The 24,201-nt window shown below is 35.7% G+C and overlaps 1 protein-coding gene across 1 annotated transcript; it reads left to right on the forward strand.

Annotated features, from left to right (window-relative positions):
• The first annotated feature begins 49 nt into the window (after positions 1-49).
• LOC128208977 (endoribonuclease Dicer-like) lies at positions 50-23,196 on the forward strand. The gene is made up of 18 exons (XM_052912754.1): positions 50-155; positions 4,805-4,894; positions 5,219-5,381; positions 6,109-6,223; positions 7,016-8,342; positions 8,666-8,767; positions 9,116-9,270; positions 10,244-10,385; positions 11,121-11,196; positions 11,674-11,822; positions 12,094-12,273; positions 12,668-12,884; positions 13,545-15,856; positions 16,356-16,561; positions 16,992-17,250; positions 17,840-17,996; positions 19,335-19,410; positions 21,685-23,196. The coding sequence occupies exons 1-18, from the start codon at positions 138-140 to the stop codon at positions 21,845-21,847; spliced, it is 5,907 nt and encodes a 1,968-aa protein (XP_052768714.1). The 5' UTR covers positions 50-137; the 3' UTR covers positions 21,848-23,196.
• Positions 23,197-24,201: the final 1,005 nt, after the last annotated feature.

Raw genomic sequence — 24,201 nt, forward strand, 5'->3', positions numbered from 1 at the left:
TAACCGTAATATAGTTGGACGTTATGACTTTAAGCGTAACCGGTGCAATGGCTGAAATACACCATCGAACAAACAAAAGAAGATGTTGATGCGTTAATGCGATTTGCGTATTATTTACCGGCGTCATTTTAGCAGAAATGGCATATACAAGACGGGTATCTTTGTTTCTACGTATTCATTGTTTATACTATAGCTTAATATATGTGTAATCCTTTAATTCGACTTGTTTTCAAATTCGGACAAATGCGTATCCGAAAAGGGTTGAGTTAAATGTAAAGATTTAAAGATGACATTAATTAGATGCCATGGTTGTGTTGCTGATGCAGTTTTCCATCAAGCGCTGTGAAACTTATCATATCAAATGGGACATAAGCATAGAACGGGTCACGGACACACCATGGAATTTACGGACCAGACATTACGGACCAGATTTAGGGACACTACGTACCAGATTTAGGGACATTACAGACCATCTTCAGAAACTTACGAACCATCATTTATAATGTTTTTAAACATTTGGTTTTTTTTTAATTTATTCACTCATTGGTCTTAAATTTGTTAATAAATACTTGAATATTAGTGCTCAGTATGAAAAGTGTCTTTAATGTAACTGAAAAATCCCAGGAAATTCCAATGTTAAACATCAATGTATTTTTAATAAAATATTGAATAATAATGAACGAAATATGTGTTTATCCTTTAATTGTAAATGTGAATATTAATGTTTTCATATGTGATCGATTGCTTTCTGAAATAAACTTAAAATCGTCATATATGTTTGTTTTCCGTTTCATCTGTTTTAATTGAAAGGTTCAGTCAGTGACCAAATGGTTGGTTTCAGTGCAAGATGGCGTCACCAAAACGCTCGACTTGAGCCGAAAATCAACGTAATACCTATAATTATGATAGTTTCTTGGAATTTGAACATAGCCTATCATATGCCTACCTACCTAGTGTGTATTTACATATCCATATTTTCCTTGAAACTGATACCGTTTTCGAGAACACTTTTGCAATGTTTCCAGCATGTACACAATCCGACTGGTAGGTTACAGTTCCATTTATCATTTTGGCTCAGATTTAGTAGAAAATGAGATAAAAGTTCGGGAAAACCACATAAAACACTTAAGTTTTGTTTAAATATAACAGGTACGGGTATTTGTAAACAAATATATTAATGATTTTAAAAGATATGAGAACGAAAAGAAAATGATAGGTTGCAGCTCCGATTTTTACAAAGATAGGTTGCAGTTGCATATACTGGGCAGTTGCCTAATTCCGGATCAATTTTGAAGTTTTCTTTAAATACTGTCGGAATTACTGAAGTATAGGCTTCCGGCTTGACTGCGAATTCTTTGACTTTTTTTTAGTGTCCAAACCAAAAGTATAACCTTTAACTTTTTTACTTACGTTTGAACAAAATCAACGAATTACACTCGACTGGTTTTTTATGTCAACATGCCATAACCTCATTTTCCGCTAAATCTGAGCCAAATGATAAATGGCACTGTAACCTACCAGTCGGATTGTGTATTGAGCCGTGGGTCAGTGAAAGTGCGCCGTTACAATGGGTTTTCACACTTTTATGATTGCCAATTAAAGGTTGTCAGTATAATGTTTGTTTCTTTTGTAATATACCGCCGAAAATTACGGGTACAATTATAACTAATAAACACTAATTAAGGCAACAAAAATTGCCAGTTTTAAACATCAGTTTGCAAGAATTGCAACAAACACACATCGTTTATTTAATATATGCTCGATTTATTTTGGTAAATAAACTGTTTTGGAAAATATTTCTGCTCGATTTATTTTGGGAAATAAACTGTTTTGGAAAATATTTCTTCTGTTGCTTTAAACTGATTTAACCGCCGATTTTTCAAATTTCGTTCATTATTGTTCACATAATTGTTATAAATGCATAGGTCTTTAACACCTTTTGGAATTTCACAAGATTTTATATTGAACCATTGATCTATTCGAACTTCACGGGATTTTTCACAGTTTTATGGAAGATATAACGTCATACTGAGCACTCATATTCAAGTAATTATTAACAAATTAAAAACTAATGAGTGATTAATTTAAAAAAAAAAAATGTTTAAATCATGGTCCGTAAGATTCCGAAGATGGTCCGTAATGTCCCTAAATCTGGTCCGTAGTGTACCTAAATCTGGTCCGTAATGTCAATGGTCCGTAATGTCAATGGTCCGTAGTGTCCGTAATTCCATAGAACCACCAAGGTCCCTGTGTCTAGAATTGGTTTTCATCACACATCGTCTTCGTCTTCATTTTGGCCTCAATTAGCCACAATAACTTCCGGTAGAACTTGTTCCCCAGTATATGTCAACAAATAAAGTCTCATAGGCTCATTGCACATACAGACATAGCAAATGTTGTTGTTGTTGTTTATGAATTTTCAGACTCGTGCTGTAGTCTTCGCTTGTACAACAACTCTAGTAAAAATGGTGCATTTGCGAAACATTGGTCCTTCAAAACTATCCTGACAAAATCAACGAATGATATTTTATCAATATCTTTTCCTGGGTCAAAATTTACCGCCAAGACCATCGGACCAACGTTTTTTGATGTCCGCAGATTTTGCTATGTGTAGTCTTTGAATCAGGTCATTGTATATAGTAAATTTGCATCTTAAATAAACTGTAGAATTTATTTATACTTTGGGGAGTTTCAAGATGGAACTTCTGAAAATATGCTCTAGTAGTACACAAGACTCAAGATGAAGACACTGGCCTATAGTTTTCTGGTTTGTTTCTTTTCACCCTTCTTTAATATTGACACTACATTAGTGGTTTTCCAATCACTTTGACTAATACCAAAATTTACTGATGCTTAGAATAATAAGGTAAACAAGCAAATTTGTTGCATTGATATCCCCCGCCTGATTGGGCTAAGTCAAGGAATGGAAATCAATTGTTAGTGAAATAATTATATATGAGTTTGAGTTTGATTGCAACTGTTTGAAATAAAGAAATATTGTATATAATGTAGCATTTAGAATTGACCAAGAAACCTAGTTTATGACTCCATGTTACCCAGTTCCAAACTAATAAAAGATTTCATCAAGGCAAACATTCTGATCAAGTTCCATGAAGATTGGTCCAGATATATTGTAAAAAATATAGCCTCTAGAGTGTCCACAAGGTTTTTTTAAAGATTTGACCCAGTGACCTCATATTTGACCCCACATGACCTACTAGTTTCAAACTATTCCAAGATTTCATTGAGGCAAACATTTTGATTAAGTTTCATGGAAATTAGAGCAGATGTATTGCCTCTAGAGTGTTCCCAAGATTTCTGTAAGCTATGACCTAGTGACCTAGTTTTTGACCCCATGTGACCAATTTTAAAACTTTTGTAAGATTTCATTAAGGCAGACATTCTGACCAGATTTGAACATAACTGACTATTCAATACCAATGTTTGGTTTGGGACACAATTTTTCAAAAGATTTCACCTACTGACCTGGTTTCTGACCCCATGTGACCCAGTTTCGAACTATTCAACAACTATCAAGGAATACAGTCTGATTAAGTTTTATGAATATTAGATTGCCTCTAGTGTGTTCCCAATATTTTTCTAAGATTTGACCTATTGACCTTGTTTTTGACCCATATGACCCACTTTTAAAATGCAGTCGAAATTTAACCCAAGAGAACATTCTGACCATGTTTGAACATAATCTGACCAATCACTACCATAAAACAGTTTTGGACAATTTTTTTGAAAGATTTGACCTATTGACCTATTTTTTCAATCATATGTGACCCAGTTTTGAACAAGTCCAAGATTTCATCAAGGAAAACATTCTGAATTTTTTTATGAATATTTGACCATGTATAATGCCTTCTAGTATGTTCCAAAGATTTTCTAAGATTTGACCTAGTGACCTAGTTTTTGACCCCATGTGACCCATTTTTTTATGCGCTCCATATTTGTATCAAGGGGTACATCATGACCAATTTTGAATATAACTTGACCAATCATTCCCATGATATGGTTCCGGACAAGATTTTTCTAAGATTTGACCCAGTTTTATTTTCGACCAAGAGTTCATCAAGGAAAACATTCTGATAAAGTTTCATGAATATTTGACCATGTATAATGCCTCTAGTATGTTCCAAAGATTTTTCTAAGATTTGACCTAGTGACCTAGTTTTTGACCCACTGTGATCCACTTTTACAAGTGGTCGAAACTTGATCAAAAGGAACATTCTGACCAAGTTTGAACATTTTCTGATCAATGCCTACCAAGATATGGTACCAGTTGGACGGACGGAATGACAGATGGATAGACAATGCCAAAACAATATCCCCTCCCGAAACCTTTGATTCGGCGGGGGATAATTATGGATCAAGCCAGTTCAGAGAAAAAAAATTATCGGTCAAGTTGGGAGCAAGTCTGGACCCACAACTAGATTTGAGATCTTGAAGGTACTTTTCCATTTCAGCCTGTGAGATGTTGATGACAGTGGCATAAATGGATGTGGTCTTGGACCTTGATCCTAATTATACCTTAACAAAAAATTTGAAGACCACATATATATGGACATTTTTGTATGAACAAATTTAAATTGGTCCTAGACTATTATTTATTGTGATATAAAACTCTGTTTATTATTTTTAAATACTAATGTTTGCCTATTCACATGCTGGTACGCACAACAAGTACTGCATGTATGATGTAACAGTTTTGCTTTGTCATTTGCTGTACCACTTCAGTTAACAGAGTGGATAAATTCCTGTGCATTGCTTTTGCCTTAAAATGTCTTCTCCTTTCCAGATTGGTGGGAGACCAAATCCAAAAAGACTGCCAAGACATTTGAGAAATGAAGATATTCCAAGAAACATCTTTACTCCTAAAACATACCAGGTTTGGTTTAACTTTACTTGACTGCCAATGCTAAAAAGTCAGTGTCAGTTTTAGGGTTTCATACAGTCTTGGGGTTTCATACTGTCTTTAAGACTCAACAAGCAAGAACTGTGACCATTTTATAAAGACTATTTAGTATTGAATACTTTATTAATCCATGTCAAAATCAGGAGGAAAAGAAAAAAATGAAAGAATATTAAACTTGATTTTATCAAAATGATCAAACAATGATAATATGCCTTTTTTCTCAGCCTTTCTGTTTATAGCAGTATTCAAAGTCATTTTGATTAAGGCTAAATAGTAATGAAAGATTAAATTTTATAGGTGGAGTTGCTGGAGACGGCCCTACAGCAAAACACAGTGGTATGTATGGGTTCAATGTCAGGCCGTATGTTCATCGCCGTCATGATGATGAAGGAGAAGGCTCGACAGGTCCGCTCTTCACTGGAAAATGGAGGAAAACGATCCATCTTCCTTGTTCATGACGGTATAAATGATTTCAGTTTTTAAGGTTGATTTTGGTTTTTAGCTTACATTGTTTCTTTGGGTTGCCTTTAGGATGCCTTAAACTGTTTATTCTTACCTGAAGAATAATTTATGCTATTTGTTTAAAGAAAAAAATTGGTATTTGAATGTATTTGAAACCATAAACAAAGTCTTATTTGCCACTTTCTGGCCCTTTGCGTTGTGTCTTTCATTAGTTCTGCATTAAAATTTGTATATAACTACACCTATTTCTGACCTTACAACCAATAGTATGTGTGTATCTCAAACAGCTTTATTATGACTGAAGATCATAAATCAAATTTAATTTTGTGTAGGACTTAGGCATCAGACTCGTGCAGACACATTGGTTCATTGATGAAGCTCGTAAATAACAATTATGTTTGTAAGATGTAACTTACAAAATTATTATATCATATTTCTCTTAGTTGATGATTTAAAATGTTAATATGCTACTTCTCACAAACAAACATCATCAACTGACATTGAAATTTAGACTTATTTTAAAAAGCCGGAAGCTTGTTATATAATATATAAGAAAGAAAACAAAAATTTCAAATATAATATACGTCATAGCAAAACCCATTTATTATTATATTTATAAGCCTTGTCCTGAGAAGAGCTTGCGGGCTTGTGATAGTTTTGATCACTGTTGTAAAGTGTTTGAAGGTTTTAAATGTTTTGTTATTTTGTTTTCTTATATTTTCCAGATGAAGTGATAGACCAAGTAACTCCCTTTATCAAGCATCCCTGTGATTTAGCTGTCGCTGCTTGTAAGGAAGCAGATGGCTGGACCATCGAACAATGGAAACTTCTGCTGGATGAGTATGTATATAGCTTGAAAAATGAAATATTAGAATATGATCGTATTGTACTTGTTTTACTGATTGTAAATATTCAAAAATATAGTTACTTTAGTGTGGGTTATATTACTGTTATGGCTATTCTAGAACTATATATATTGAGTACTGGTGTAAAAGATTTTTCATTGTTTAAATTCAAAATGTACATTGCGAATGTGTTTTGATTTTCATTAGAGATCCCTTCCTAGCCCCTTTTAACAACTAACTTAAATGTTCAGCTGGTTTTAAAATATTATGTGCATGGATACAAACCTCTTTAAAATGGATCAGATTAAAAGAATTATTTACGTATTATATGTATTTTGCTTTAAGTATATTTTTATGTATATTGCTTTGCAAATGTCAGTTTGAATGCAAAAAGCTTGTCAGAGTAATAACTTGCACACATGACCCTCAAACTTGACCTAAAGGTTGTGGGTGTGATCAGTAGATGACCCCTATTGATTTTGAGGTCAAACATCAAGGTCACAGTGGCCTTGGATGCGAAAAGTTTTTCCGATTGATAACTAGACAATGCATAGACCTATGGTCCTCTTACTTGACATTGATGTTAGATGTGACCTGTAGATGACCCTTATTGATTTTGCAAAAATGTTGTCTGAGTGATACTTTGACAATGCCTGCACCAACAGTCCTTAAACTTGAAGTGGAGGTTGGGCGTGACCAGTAGATGACCCCTTTTGATATTGAGTTCATTAGGTCAAATAAGCTGGCATTTTGGTCCGTGCATATTTTATTCAATTTTTTTTTTCAGATCTCAAGTGCTGATTATACCCTGCTCAGTCTTTCTACAGCTGCTGAGCAAGAAAACCATTTCCCTGGACATGATCAATTTGCTCATATTTTATGATTGTAATCGGGTGTTGACTGAGGCTCATCCTTATCAAGAAATAATGCAAATTTACAACAATTTCCAAAAAGAAAATTGCCCCAGAATACTCGGTTTAACATCAAATATTCTTGAAGGGCGATACCAAAATCCAAAACTTTTAGATGGACTTATTACCTCCCTTGAGAAAGCTCTCAACTCCAGGGCGGAGACAGCCTCACTAGTCATTCCCGAAAGATACGGCATAAAACCAGTGGAAAGAGTCATTGAATGCCCTGACTATGAGGACACTACAGAACTCAATGACCAGATTTACCTGCTGTTAGAAAATTCAATAGAATTTCTGGAGGAGTGCAATATCGAAATATCTGAGGAATTAGACAATAGAGATCCAAGACTGATTCCAAAAGCAGCCTTAATTGAGTGCCATAACATTCTAACTCAACTCGGTCCATGGTGTGCAGCCTGCTTGGCGGACATGCTTGTTAATCAAATAGAAAAGATAGAAAAGCAGAAAGAAACTGTAGCTATGCATAAGAAATTTTTCAAACTTGGTGCAACAACACTACGTATGGTGTCTAAAATCTTTGAAAATCACTTTAAGCAATGTCCATATACCTTGGAAGACCTCCTGAAGTACAGCACACCAAAAGTTGCTGCGCTTTTAGAATGCTTACGCAAATACCGTCCAAAGACAGATTTTATTATCATCAGTGAAGATCTAGATATGAACGCACAAAAAGAAGACAGTGACACAGATATGTCTGATGATTCTGATGAGTTTTCAGAAAATGATGACGATGAGGATGATGATGATGATGATGATGATGACGATGAGTCACAGTCTCCAAACTCCAGACAGATTCATTTTGCAATCAAAAAGGTAAATCCGGAAGATGAATTGAAGGCAGCAGACCCTTTCGCTTTAGACGAAGACAAATGTCTTTGTGGAATAGTTTTTGTTGAGCATCAACATGAAGCCTTCGCATTGAGCAAATTTATTGAAGAAGCTTGCAGCTGGGACGAAGAACTTTGTTTTGTTAAAAGTACTCATATGACTGGAAATAAGTCGTCGGCAAAACGGCAAAAGTTGTACAAGAAACAGGAAGAAACGTTGCGCAAGTTTCGCATGCAAGATTTGAATCTTCTGATATCCACAAGTGTATTAGAAGAAGGAGTGGATGTGCCTAAGTGTAACTTTGTGGCACGATTCGACATTCCGAAGTCCTACCGTTCTTACAGTCATTCAAAGGTTAGTACTGGTACATAACAGCAATACAGTAAGTAAATTATAGAACTAAATACCTTATGTCATACATGTATTGATCTTACTACTAATTTGCTTCACCTGCTGTGAACAAAATATTATTTTAAGTGGAATCATATGTCAGAGGTGGTTCTAACTAATGTAGGAAATGTAAAATTTTGGGGAAATTGAAAATAATTTGGCAACGGTAACATTTTCGTATCAAACAAAAAATTCACTAAACTCTAAACAAGTCACACCGTTTTCATACAATATATTTTACACAAAAATATGATTATGCTTTCACAGTACGTTGCTATCAATTCCAGGGTAGAGCACGTTCCAGGGATGCTGAATATGTGATACTGATTGAAGAAGAGCACTTTGATGGGTTTGAATCGGAGCTGAAACAGTATCATGAAATAGAAAAGGTAACATTGATTGTGATGATACATGTATTTTTTGCAGAGGAAATACAAATTATGGGTTATTGCCAACAACACTACACACTGAATTAAAGAACTTTTGAGTGTATATTACTGATGACTCCAAGGTCACCCTGTACTAGGCTCACAGTGTTTTTATACATTAATCCTTTGATATCATTTAATATAATTTTTATTGATTCTTGAACATAAATTGCCACTAAAGCTGGTGCTAAGGGACCTTAACAGTATTGCACTTAAGTTACTGGTAATGAATATATTCAATCAAAACAAGACTGCTTTTTTATGGTTTTTGTGTTCCTCCAGAATCTCATGACTTGTACCACGTTTCAGGTTCTGATCAATAGAAATGCTCGACTGATTGAGCCTGAAGATGAGGACCAATCAGATTGCAGCTGTGATCACATGGTTCCACCGTTTGTACCACCATCAGAGGAGAGATTAGGGCGCTGTGCCTCCATGGAAACAGCTATCATGCTAGTCAATAGGTAAGAAATTATTCTTTTGTCTTGTGTTTACCACGACTGGCACATAATTCCAGAGGCATGAACGGGATGACAATGCACTGCATGTGCGTGATATGTCAATTAGAGACCCATCGTTAAGTATAAACAGTCCCCACAATTTTACGATAACTGGCAATAAACGTCACTTGTCTTATAGGCAGTTATTGTACAGTTGTGGGGACTGTTTAGACTAAACAAGTTTTAGTTTTTTTCATCATTTACATCATTTAAATCAACATGCCAATGAAGGATTTAAGGAATCAGCCTTCACACTAAAGTGTTGTTAAGCAGAGAAATATTTCTCAAATTGATCTCAGAGAGGGAAACAGTTTTACCCTAGGAAACCCACATACATCAGTTTAATCCCTCGGAAATCCATTTATTTCCAGTTTTATTTGTATCAACAGTATTATATGAGTATAATATTAAGTAGTATTAGTATACATCAATTGTGCACTTCTAGGTTACAAAATCGCTGAAAATATTCAACACCCTGCAATTAATTATTGTATTTCAACAACACTGAAAATAATCAACACACAATGAGGAAATCATTGTTTATAGTGTAAAGTAATAGTTAATTACAACTTCTAAAAGATTCATTTTGGTATTCAAATATTTGAAAAAACAACAACAAATATTGGAATATATCAATTCTGCCATGCATTTGCATCCCTACTTTTAAATAATCATGTTTGTCGATGATCAGAAACCCTTGTTTAATTTTCATTTATATTATCAGCAATTGAATATAAGAACTTTGTGTATAATTTTTAAGGCATGATCCATATTTGCATAGGTACCCTTCTTGATTTAACATGCCTTCAGACTGATTCATAATCAAATATGCCATAACACATCCTTTAATGGCTCTAGTTGCTATTTACTTTCATTAATGTGCCGGACTTCACAATGATATTTTGCTCATCTTTATAAACTGCTTTGTATTTTGCAGATACTGTGCTAAACTTCCAAGTGATGCATTCACCCATCTGACCCCTTCCTGTAGGATTAGAGAGCTGCAGTCAGGGGAGAAAACAATGTATGTGGCGAGTGTCAGACTTCCTATTAACTCCCCTGTCAAGATGGAAATTGAGGTAATACAAGATATAGTAGCCTCACAAAGTATTTGGTCAATGAAACAAAGAGTGTAATATCTTCTTTACGTCATTATCGCTATAAGTTTTTAGACTTTAAGATCCAGAAGCTAGATTTATCACATTACAGCTTGCTACTGGTAGGTAAAATTCAGGTTTTGATGTGAACATGACCAGTGTTTTTCCACTGCTGTGCTTGCACTAATTCCTGGCACTACACGTGTATGACCAGTGTGTTTAGTCATTTTGTAGATGAACTGAAAGTAATAGATCTGTAACTGGCCCCAATTTTCAACAATATTTGGCCTTAATAACTGGATAAAGCTAAGCGCACTATTCTTGTTTTGGTATAATTTGTGCAATATTCTCTTTTGGAAGAACTCTAAGACTTAAAAAAAGACTTTTATAATATTAAATCAAGATGAACTATTTAAAGCTTGTCTGTTTTTTGATGAAATAGCCTTGGCCTTGTTGTGGGCATGCAAGAAGCATTGTGAAGAAACTGAATACCTATATCCATGTGATCAAATTGAAATTGAAACCATTATTAATGTCTAGATTCAATTTACGGGTATTTTTTAATTAAATTTCTAGATATATACATTACATTATGCTTTCATCTAAATGTATTGTAATGTAAAACACATTGTCACACTAATGAGGGACAATACTTCGCAAGAAACCAATTGAATTAATGTTTTCGTTACAGTACTATAATAATTCAGAATTTTACAGGGAGTTCCCATGCCTACCAAACAAAAAGCCCGGCAAGCTGTTGCTGTACAGATCTGTAAAATTCTGCATCAAAGAGGTAGATATGTGTATTATACCATTTAAAGCTTATGTAAAATCAAGATCTGTATTGTTGTGATTCATGAGTGGTGAGTAGTGAATCAGATCGTTTGATTTCCACTTGGAGCTTAGTCATATCACGAATGGATGATCACCTTTTCTGGACCCGGGCCCCATTTCACAAATATAGTAAGGCTTAAGTTCATTGATTTTTAGGCAAAAATTGCATTTCAATAAAAATTTGTAAGAATATCTACTGATTCTGCCTGTAACTGTGTGCCCGGGAACTCTTAAGTAATGTATGGTTGACGACTTAGATATCTTTTTGAAAGAAATACAGTCCACGAGAAAGAACTAAACTGTGTAAATGGTTGGTAAATGATAATAAAAGAAGTCACTGTAAACAGCTGTCCATATAAATAACTTCATATAAGTAACTTATTTTTTAACAATGTGACAAAATTAAATACAGCTTGCATCTTACTATTACTTGTAGGTGAGTTGGACAACGACCTGATGCCTTTGGGTAAGGAAATGTTGGAGGGGGTGGGGGAGGGGGTCGATGATCCCTGGGCAGATGAAGAGGATGCGGCAGGAGAAGCCCGACCTGGCACCACCAAACGTAAACAGTACTATTGCAAGAAGGTAGGTCTATAAGCAGGAACATGTTTTTGTGTGTGTTTAATCATCACTAAAGGTGATGACTTTGAAACCTAAAACTTCAAAGAAGATGAATCTAATAATTGCTACAGTATTAACGTGCTTTTTAAGGTCCCATAAGTTGTCATTTTAGTTGCATACCTAAACTAACTTGAAGCCGCCCAAATTGTAAGAATGAAGTGTTCTATACAAGAGCTTGATTTTCCTAAGAGAAAAAAAATAATCCAATGAATTTGATCATCTTTTTATGTTTCAGGTGGCTAGTGCTCTACAACAGACAGTGCCAAGCCCAGGTACTCCCTGCAACCTGTATGTCATCACCATGATACTCACTGGGCCAATTACTGAAGATCAGAATACCCGTGGCAGGAAAATCGATGCTCCGGATGAAACTACTCGCTCAATAGGAATCATAACGCCAAAAACTATACCTCTGGTGAGTAGAGACTGAGCTACTTTCTGAAGATGTTTTTATTTTTAATTGTTTATTAGATAAAAGAGCATCATTTACAGCCTGTTTTGATTTGTAACTGTGTCAGTAGACCTTTTGTGAAAGGATGTTCCTATGTATTTATGTGTCACCTGCAAAGTATGGCACACACTTTGTCCAGCTGCATCAAGGGTTCATACTTTCAATTTTAATTTATAATTGAACAACTTGTAGTCTCCAAACTTGGTATGCCTGTTGGTAATGGTCATTGACACCTAAACATTTTGGGGATATACATATAGGTCAAAGGAAAAGGTGATCTGTCATAGAAAAATGATGGGTGCTCAGGACAAGTCACCCTCAGATTCTGGGAATTCTAGTACTCATATTTCTTTCACAGGTGCCCATGTTCCCAGTTTTTACCAGATCAGGGGAAGTCACTGTGTCAGTCGACCTGCTGTCAAGTGAAGTTACTCTGTCAGAAGAGAAGTTGGAGAAACTGAAGACGTTCCACCGGTTTCTATTCTCAAACGTGCTGAGATTGGAGAAAGATCCGATGGATTACTTCCCCACTGAGAGCATTGTTGGATATGTGGTCGTGCCCCTTGATGTTTCAGGTTTGACATTTCCTGTCTTTGGTAACCAAATGAAGGTCAAGATTGTCAAAACCTGGTTATAACATTAAAGTTGGACTTTCATTTTCATAGATACTTGAAAAAATATTTACATTGAAAGTGTCTTTTTGTATTGCATGCGAAGCATTGAAGACATAAGGGATAAATTTGTTCTGCGTGGTCACCTGCATCATCACACTTTCAGTTTCAGCTGAAAACTTTTTATATACCCATGGTCAGTAGATGACCCTTATTGATTTTGGGGTCAGTTGAAAGATTAAGTTCATGGTGACCTGAACTAAAAAATGGTCGGAGCTTCCGATAGGCTACACATCTTTTTCACAAATTTCTAGTAATGTTATATCGTTGCAACAAAAGATGAGTACAATACTTATAGACAGAGACAGATAATATTATGTGTGATCCTTGACCATTTATAATCTCCAGTTGTCATATGATATTGATTTTGTTTAATTGATCATGTTCTGATTGAAGATAATTGATATGCACCTACTTGGTATACATTTAAAGACAAAATACTTGATTTAGTCACATATTGACATTTCATTTTAGACCATCATTTATAACATTACAGTAAAGAAAATGAAAATTAGATTATATTATTGTTTTCCATGTTCGTTAACATGCTTTTAATGTTTTCAGGTGGCTCAAATTTGGACATTGACTGGACATATACTGACAAAGTGGTAGAATCAGTCAACAGCACTCCAAAAGCCCATGGAGAAGACTACATGTTTGAGTTCCGAGCTGAAGATTTTGAAGATGCTGTTGTGATGCCTGCGTACAGGAACATCGACCAGCCACAGTACTTTTATGTGGCAGAAATAAGACCAGATCTCAACCCACTTTCACCGTTTCCATCACCAGAACTGTACAAGACATTTGCAGAATACTATGCATCCAAATATGGCCTTGCCATTTCAAACCTTGAACAGCCTTTACTTGACGTGGATCACACATCGGCTAGACTGAATCTCCTTATTCCTCGCTATATGAATCAGAAAGGAGTTCCACTTCCAACCAGCAGTGCAGAGACGAAGAAAGCAAGAAGGGAAAATCTGCAACAAAAACAGATACTGATTCCTGAATTATGTGATGTTCATGTCTTTCCAGCTTCACTGTGGCGAAAGGCTGTATGCCTTCCTGCCATCTTGTACAGGTTGAATTATCTATTGCTTGGGGAGGAAATCAGGAAGCATGTTGCTGCGGAAACTAGGATTGGAGTTGTGGAGCTGCCTGAAGATTATAGATTTCCAAAGCTGGATTTTGGAATCGATACAAGTCCTGAAAATCTGAAGATGCTGAATGGGAATTCAAAAGACACTGATGAAACTGACTCAACATCTGATGATGGAGATAAAGAGGAAGAAAATCTAGGGTCTGATATTGCTAAGGATGATATTCCAGATGATGCAAATGAAGATGAAAATGCCATGAATGAAAAAAGTGCTAAAGAAGAGGTGGACAAAAGTGATGAAAACATTGATGAAAACAAAGAAGAAAGTGCTATTGATGCTACCAGGGCTGATGATGTGCCAAATTGTAATAAAAGCATAGAAAACATATCAGAAACATTTGCAAAACTGTGCAAGACTTGTGATAGGGATCCATGCATTGAAAAATGTTCAAAGTGCAATAAATCTGTCTGTGTTGATGCAGGCGTGGCCAAATTCATCTGTGATAATGTCAACCGCAAAGATGCCAACTTGACAACATTCCAAGAGAATAATTTGCAATTTGTTTATAATATCAATGGTGCAACTGATGACAAAAATGATGGTGAAGCAGATACAGCAAAAGAAGGGGATGAAATGTCACTGGTGAACGGTGATTTAAAAGCTAGTGAAACTCAAGATGAACAAAACAGGACAGAAAATGGGAAACTTCTTCAAGAAACTAGGTCAGACAATATAAATGAGGTAGGAGATAGTGGTAAAAAATGTTTTGGAAATGATGATGATGAAAAAGAAAATGAAAGGAGTAGGTACTTAAGTAATGGTTACGTGCGTCATGATAACCAAACATTAGAAATCGCTGATGACTTGATTGAAGAACCCAGCAATAAAGAAGTAGAAAATGGCCATGAAAATACAAATGAGACCGAACAAACTGAAGATGTATTTTCAAATATAGCAACCTTCTTAACTGATAAAGAGAAAAGAGCTTTAGACGATGACTTTTGTCCCGAGCCTCTCATTTCTCTTGACATTGACATGAATCTTAAAGAATTCATTGGTCCAAGTCCATGTGAGATCTTGCAAGCACTGACGATGTCTAACGCTAATGACTTCTACAGCTTGGAAAGACTGGAAACCATTGGAGATTCATTCCTGAAGTATGCCATCACAGTTTATCTGTTTTGTTCCTATCCTGGAATACATGAGGGAAAACTGAGCTATCTGCGCAGCAAGCAAGTCAGTAATTTCAACTTGTACAGGCTTGGAAAACGCAAAGGACTTGCAGAGTGTATGATTTCCACCAAGTTTGAGCCCTATGAAAATTGGTTGCCTCCAGGCTATGTGATTAATGAAGATAAGAGAAAAGGTCCGGTGTCCAGAGTTCATGTTGTATCTTTAGGCCAAAAGAGTTTGCCATCTAGTTTCCAAACACAGCTCGACTGTATTGACATTTCACTTCTGTCCACAACATCTAGTCAAACAGAGACAGAAGTGGACACTTTCCAATCAGAACTTGATGCAATTGACCTCATCTCAAAAGAGAAAGATGAGGAAGAGTTTGCCATGGAAGATAAACCTACTAGCCTACAAAATCTTCTGCCTTACTGTCTGCAACTTCACCACTGTCTCCCTGACAAGAGCATAGCGGACTGTGTGGAGGCTCTGATTGGCTGTTACTTGACGTCATGTGACAAGATGGCTGCTCTCAAGTTTATGTCCTGGATGGGGCTCAAGGTTTTACCAAAAGAAAACATGGCCGCTGATGGCTACGATGAGGTAGGCTTCATACTTGTGCTGAAATATTTAATTGATAAGGCCATAGACAAGAGATTCTCATCACCGCTTGTCCCTGTCCAAAGCCCTTCCCATCAACATATTTTTTTGACAAACATTCGACTTTGGTGATAAGTTGTAGAATATAGGGAAACAGCAATAAAATGTGAACATACCTCATGAATATGAAAAATAAATCTGACACCTCCCATTTTAAACAAAATTTGGATGAGAATCTCAATATATTTCCTTTCTCTGCAACAAAATTGATTTTTAATTGCCAACAGCATTTTCTTTGTTTTTGCTTCAAGAGTTTTCCCTTTCATTCTTATTGATTCTTGTCTAAATTAGGAGTTTAAAAAAAAATAAAAATTCACAAGCCGAGAGACAGAGCTGAACAATAAAATAGTGTTAACTTCCAGCACTCTTAACTGTAAGAATATGTTTTAAATAATTTAGGCTTTAAATACAGACATACCATACTTAAAGGTTTTAATTTCAGGATTTGCGACCAGTGCGTTTGCCACCTCCAGCCTCCCCAATGGATGGTGCTGACCGGACAGCCTGCGATCTTCTGACTAGGTTACTAGACGGTTATGAGGGGTTTGAGGAAAGGATAGGATACACATTCAGGGACAGGTCCTACCTGCTTCAGGCCTTTACACATGCATCCTACCACTTCAATACCATCACTGACTGCTATCAGAGGTTCGTTAAAACAAGCTGACAAGTTAACATATATTATATCTGTTTACGTTAAGACGTCACATATTTGTCCATGAAAGGACATATCATATCTGTCCATGTCAAAAAAAATCATATCTGTTTACATTAAGACAAATGTCTGATTACATATGTCTGAAACAAACATGCCTGATAAAACTTAACAAAACACTAATGTACATGGATATTATTCCAGCCTGCTGGTCCTGATTTCAAGCATAGGTATCCTTAGTGTCTTTTTAATTTCTCTTAAAAGAAATATTTTTTCAGGCCTTGAAAACTTTGATAATTTATGTCTGCATCCCACTGACTCACTAAAATGCTGGCTTGGCTAGCTTGAACTCTGTTGAAACTTTATTACTCTTCAAATCTATTTTTCTGTCATTGTACAAGTTTCTTAATTTTCTACTTCTAGACTTGAATTTCTGGGGGACGCGGTTCTTGACTACGTTATTACCCGCCACCTTTACGAGGACTCCGACAAGTACAGCCCAGGCGTCCTCACTGACCTACGTTCAGCCCTGGTCAACAACAATATCTTCGCAGCCCTTGCAGTCAAGTGGGACTTTCACAAATATTTCAAGGCGATCTCGCCTTCACTGTTCCACGTAATTGAGAAGTTTGTGGCACGACAGAAGGAGAAAGAAGATGAAATAGATGATGAGGATGAAGAGGTGGGGAAAGATTTTGATGAAATTTGATATGCTTGTCTGTTATCAAAGAAAAAAAGGGCAAATTAGTACTTTGCCCAAATTAGGTCATAGTGCTGATGTCAGCAGAACTGTGGGTGATAACTCCAAACCACTAACACTTTATTTTCCACATGAAACTTGCAGGCTTGGTACATAAGTTTTCAATCACATTATGCACAAGTGTAGCAAAGGGAATTCTTATAGTAAACAAATGAATATAACCCTTGTCAATTTACTGTTTTAAACAGTCACATATTTTAGCTCTGCTCTTAATAAAATGATGTTATTTTTAGAAAATGAAAATATTGATGGAACTGATAAAATGACAATGATGAAACACTTAACTGCCAAAATATTGTTAACTCACCTACCAGATATACTATATATAGCTCTTCAAAAAATATTTTCAGATAAAGTATGATGAACTGGACAATTATATTTAGTAATGCAGCTGGGGTTTAAAATCTTTCTTTTTTCGGTATAGTTTTCTGTTCAATTTATTGTTTTTGGTCTGAAAAAATAAAAGAATAAAAAGCCAGCAGTAAATGATAATTCTTATTTTAATGATAAGGCTGACGAGGACCATGAGAAAGAACATGTTGAGTTGGAAGTTCCAAAAGCGCTCGGAGATATATTTGAGTCGGTGGCAGGGGCAGTGTACCTTGACAGCGGTATGTCTCTTGACACCGTCTGGCGTGTATTCTACAGGATCATGAAACCTCAGATAGGTAAATATAGTAATTCTTGTATGTATATTGATATTTAAGTCAGGGGGTGGAGTAGGGTCTACCTTTACCGTGGGATGTCTCTCGATACTGAGGCAGATGTTCTACAGGATAATGGAACACCAGATTGATATGGATGAGATTACCAATGGGTGTCAAGGGAATGTTATGTTAGAATCACTTTGAATAACTTGTGTCAAGTGCGTACCACACTAGACTGCCATGCCATGTATGTTTCATGTTTTAAATTACTGGTATGCAGTATTTTAAACAGAAACATCATAGGTTTAAAAAATTATATAATTTTATGAAAGAAAATCAGTTCAGCTTATATTGAGGGTTCCCTGAAAAGGAAATTCATGCTCTTGCTTTAGTTTATGGGGCTGCCAATACTGGAGCAATTTTGGTCCAAGCATTTTTGTTAAGGCCAATTTCATTTTTTTATTAAACGAAGGCAAGACCAAAGTAGTTTTATCATAGGCCTGATTGCTTTTTTTTCAAAGCATAGGATTTGACTGTGTTTTAATCACTGAAACTGTAATACGTGTAATGTGTTGGACATTCATGTAATTGCGTTTGTAAACAAAGGATGAAGTCATGTTCAAATTTATAAATATTTTCATTAAATATCATCAAAATCCTCCCCTAACAGTTGCTTCAGACTTTATTATTAATATCCAAATGGTATGCATATCAAATAATCATATATCTTGAATAATGTCCTTTCTAACACAGCCCCTAGTCAGTGACTAGAAACTGTGCCGTAGTGAGGTTTCATCACTACATGTATTACAGTTTTGGGTATTTATGGACTATATCAAATAACATGTTTTGTCCATGGTAATGCAGTTTAGTTATGTTTTATGAATGTGTCAGGTAATTAAAATATTTTTTCCAAGGGTTCCAATAAGGTCCTAAATTGCTAACCAATCTTCTTACTACAGTAGCCATGAATATTATCTCCTGGCTGTTATTTGGTTCAGTTTTTGGATTCAATTTAAGTTTTCTTTTGTGTCAATCAGTCATTGTATAAAGCTGTGGGCAATATAATTCCACAATCTGAACAATATAATCCTCACAAAATTTGGACAATATAATCCCACACAAAATCTGGACAGTATAATCCCACACACAATCTGGACAATGTAATCCCACACACAATCTGGCCAATGTAATTCCACACACAATCTGGCCAATGTAATCCTACACACAATCTGGACAATGTAATCCCACACACAATCTGGCCAATGTAATCCCACACACAATCTGGCCAATGTAATCCCACATTCTGGACAATAGAACTGATATCACTTTATTACATGAAAACTGTATCACTTACAGATAAATACCTGCAGAACATCCCCAAGTCTCCAGTGAGAGAGTTGTTGGAACAGGAACCAGAGACAGCCAAGTTTGAGTGAGTACACAGAACACATTCTATGAGTAGCCAGTATGTATGGTTCTACAGTACACAGTCTATTAGTAGCCAGTATGTATGGTTCTACAGTACACAGTCTGAGAGTACCCAGTATGTATGACTCTACAGTACACAGTCTGAGAGTAGCCAGTATGTATGATTCTACAGAACAAAGTCTGAGAGTAGCCAGTATGTATGATTCTACAGTATACAGTCTATGAGTAGCCAGTATGTATGGTTCTACAGAACACATTCTATGAGTAGCCAGTATGTATGGTTCTACAGTACACAGTCTATGAGTAGCCAGTATGTATGGTTGTACAGAACACATTCTATGAGTAGCCAGTATGTATGGTTCTACAGAACACAGTCTATGAGTAGCCAGTATGTATGGTTCTACAGAACACATTCTATTAATAGCCAGTATGTATGGTTCTACAGAACACATTCTATGAGTAGCCAGTATGTATGGTTCTACAGTACACAGTCTATGAGTAGCCAGTATGTATGGTTCTACAGAACACATTCTATGAGTAGCCAGTATGTATGGTTCTACAGTACACAGTCTATGAGTAGCCAGTATGTATGGTTCTACAGTACACAATCTATGAGTAGCCAGTATGTATTGTTTCACAGTACACAGTCTATGAGTAGCCAGTACTTAGTGTTCTACAGTATACAGTCTATGGGCAGCCAGTATGTATGGTTCTACAGTACACAGTCTATGAGCAGCCAGTATGTATGACTCTACAGTACACAGTCTGAGAGTAGCCAGTATGTATGGTTCTACAGTACACAGTCTGAGAGTAGCCAGTATGTATGACTCTACAGTACACAGTCTGAGAGTAGCCAGTATGTATGACTCTACAGTACACAGTCTGAGAGTAGCCAGTATGTATGACTCTACAGTACACAGTCTATGAGTAGCCAGTATGTATGACTCTACAGTACACAGTCTGAGAGTAGCCAGTATGTATGACTCTACAGTACACAGTCTATGAGTAGCCAGTATGTATGACTCTACAGTACACAGTCTGAGAGTAGCCAGTATGTATGACTCTACAGTACACAGTCTATGAGTAGCCAGTATGTATGACTCTACAGTACACAGTCTGAGAGTAGCCAGTATGTATGACTCGACAGTACACAGTCTGAGAGTAGCCAGTATGTATGACTCTACAGTACACAGTCTATGAGTAGCCAGTATGTATGACTCTACAGTACACAGTCCGAGAGTAGCCAGTATGTATGACTCTACAGTACACAGTCTATGAGTAGCCAGTATGTATGACTCTACAGTACACAGTCTGAGAGTAGCCAGTATGTATGACTCTACAGTACACAGTCTGAGAGTAGCCAGTATGTATGACTCTACAGTACACAGTCTATGAGTAGCCAGTATGTATGACTCTACAGTACACAGTCTGAGAGTAGCCAGTATGTATGACTCTACAGTACACAGTCTATGAGTAGCCAGTATGTATGACTCTACAGTACACAGTCTGAGAGTAGCCAGTATGTATGGTTCTACAGAACACATTCTATGAGTAGCCAGTATGTATGGTTCTACAGTACACATTCTATGAGTAGCCAGTATGTATGACTCTACAGTACACAGTCTGAGAGTAGCCAGTATGTATGATTCTACAGTACACAGTCTATGAGTAGCCAGTATGTATGATTCTACAGTACACAGTCTGAGAGCAGCCAGTATGTATGATTCTACAGTACACAGTCTATGAGTAGCCAGTAGGTATGATTCTACAGTACACAGTCTGAGAGTAGCCAGTATGTATGATTCTACATTACACATTCTATGAGTAGCCAGTAGGTATGTTTCTGCAGTACACTGTCTGAGGGTAGCCAGTATGTATGATTCTACAGTACACAGTCTATGAGTAGCCAGTATGTATGACTCTACAGTACACAGTCTGAGAGTAGCCAGTATGTATGATTCTACAGTACACAGTCTATGAGTAGCAAGTATGTATGATTCTACAGTTCACATTCTGAGAGTAGCCAGTATGTATTATTTTACAGTACACGGTTTGAGAAGCCAGTGCTTAGGGTTCTACAATTACACAGTATATAGTCTTTATTCACATTTTTTCACAAAGTAGGTCATAGATTTGAGACATACAAGGCAAAGTTGTTTCTTTGCCTCTCAGCTTATCACTGTCAAAATACTGAGCTTAAATATATTTGTTTTAACTTCGAAAGTGATAAAACATGGAAACTATTAACATTTACATTTCTTAATATTGATTTTTGCAGAAAGCCTGAGCGCACCATGGCTGGAAAGATCCGCGTGACAGTGAACGTTGTTGGGAAGGGTGTATTTACAGGAGTGGGTCGAAATTATCGCATCGCCAAGAGTGCTGCTGCCAAGAAGGCCTTGCGTTGTATAAAGACGCTTGAAAATCAAGGCCTTATATAAGATATTCAGTATGAAAGCTGCTCAGATTTGCAAGAGTAGATTTCATAATTTTGTGGTGACATAGTTTATAATTAGTTTATATGTTGTCAAATACTACATGTTGTCTTCTTTTAAAATTTTTGAATTGTTACACTTATTTGGCATTATGTAATTTTATAAATTACAATAATTAATAAAAAAAAATTGTTACCAGCTAAACAAATTCATCTCTTCATAAGAAACACATACAATAGTGGTTACTGTTATATTTGACATTGCTAAAATGTTTGCCCGGCCCCTATTAATGAAACATCTTAGGTATAACAGGCTTAACTCCCTTATTTCATGACTTGCTTATCCTTGATTTTATATGAAAAAGTAGTTCATCATGATTAACTTTAAAATAACTTTAATTTTATTGTCTCAAAACTCTTAAAATTAATAAAACAAATTATACCAACACAAAAAACAATTTACTTTATCAAGTTATAAGGTACTTGATGATTCAAGGAATTTGCGGGAAAAATGAATAATTGTAACAAGCTTAACAGTATAGTATACCATGTGATGAATTGCGTCACAAATGTTTCGTCGTCGGGCAATTTTTTTGCTTCGAGTGAATACACTTTTCTTCAACCATTTCTTCACAATTTTAAATGAAACATTGCACAGTCTACATCACTAACAGAGCCCAGCCCTTGGTCTTAATGGAGGTTGATTTGACAGATAACCGTCTGAAAACACTTTCACAAACCTTTTCACCTTGACAAACGGCTGCCTGATGGAGCACTGTCAAAACATTATTTTGAAAACAGGATTGTCAAAGTGTTTGAGGAAACTAATCACCTTATCAAACTCCGGTTATTAAACAAAGGTGTGCTGAAGTAATTTATCACATGGTATACAAACACTGTTATGTATCTTTTTTCATTTTTCTAGACAACTTGCTTAAAATAGTTGTAAAAAAAAAAAAAAAAAATAGTCAGCGTGATCCTTATATAAGAAACATAAATTGTTTGAGATATTGGGGCCTGGCTAAGACTTTAAATAGGTATTATTTTTATGACAATAAACCATTTGTCATTTATCACATTCAAATTTAAGTATGTTGTTGACCTAATTGATATAAGCTACCTAAGGCTGTTAATCCTAAGAAGTTTCATGAAATTCAGGCCTGGTTAGCATTATTATGTATTGCCTTGATGATGGAAAGGTTGTGTGGGGAAAAATATTTTTAGCTGTAATTGAGATTTAAAAACTGGAACAAGCCCATGTCAACAAACTTGGTCTAATAAAAGCCTGTAACTGGCACTTAAAAATACTGTGGTAGTTTGGTCAATATTTAAATGTGATTAAAATAATGAAGAACATATTTTGTTTCTTTTGTATTATAAAGCATATGCACATTGAGCTAAAGTTATATATGAAAAACTAAAATAAATAGCTGTTTAAATATTTAAACCCCATAATTAAAGTTTGAAGGGGGTACATTGTGTCGCCTTACAATTTGTCGGTCTGTTGCAAAGTTTATGGAGTGAACTATTTCAACAGTTTAAAAGAGATCTGTTTGATACTTGTTTACACATTATCACCATTAGGCCTTTATATTTTTTATTATGTGTTTTATGAACCACCAGGATTCACAACTGTTGTAGGATGGAATTTTTTTTTTTTAAAACAACATTTTACTTTTCATTAGAGAAGGCATTACCTTTGCATTGCACTTTTGCTATGGTACTTCAGCGTTTAAGTTAGAATATTTAAATGAAATGGATAAAATCAGAGAAAACAGTGACATTATAATTTGATTCACATTTGTCCTTTATTTTGAATGAGGGTGGTAGATATTCACCTGAAGCCTCACCTACTGTAATGTCAGGGTCCATTTTAATGAAATGTTGGACCTTTTCATCTTTTAAATTACTTTAAAAATACTGAACATTTTGTTGGGGCCTAGGGGGGCTGGAGGTCCCTGAAAGGTCCTAAAGTAAGTTTCTTTAACACATTTCAAAGCCCCTCTTGACATTAGTTTAAACAATTTCTTAATAAAGCCTCATGGATAATTTATGCTCAGGTTAATTTTTTTCCAAAAAAACATATCAGCAATTACAAGAATCTGGGGATACATGAAATACAGATATTGCTCACATTTCTGTCAAGAAATTATAAAAATTATGTTCAATGTATGTTGCATAAACCTTATGGAATACTTATCATTTTGTTTAAAGCAGGTTTAGCTATGGGTATGAACTATTAAATTAACTGTTTAAGTTTCAATTCTCCAGGCATTGTTGACAGTTTTAAATAGGTTGTAAAATGTTGATGAAAATATCTGTGTAATTCTACAAATGAGCATCCTATTCATGTGATCTTCC

This window comes from Mya arenaria, chromosome 11, assembly GCF_026914265.1.
Source record: "Mya arenaria isolate MELC-2E11 chromosome 11, ASM2691426v1".
Classification (NCBI taxonomy): Eukaryota; Metazoa; Mollusca; class Bivalvia; order Myida; family Myidae; genus Mya; species Mya arenaria.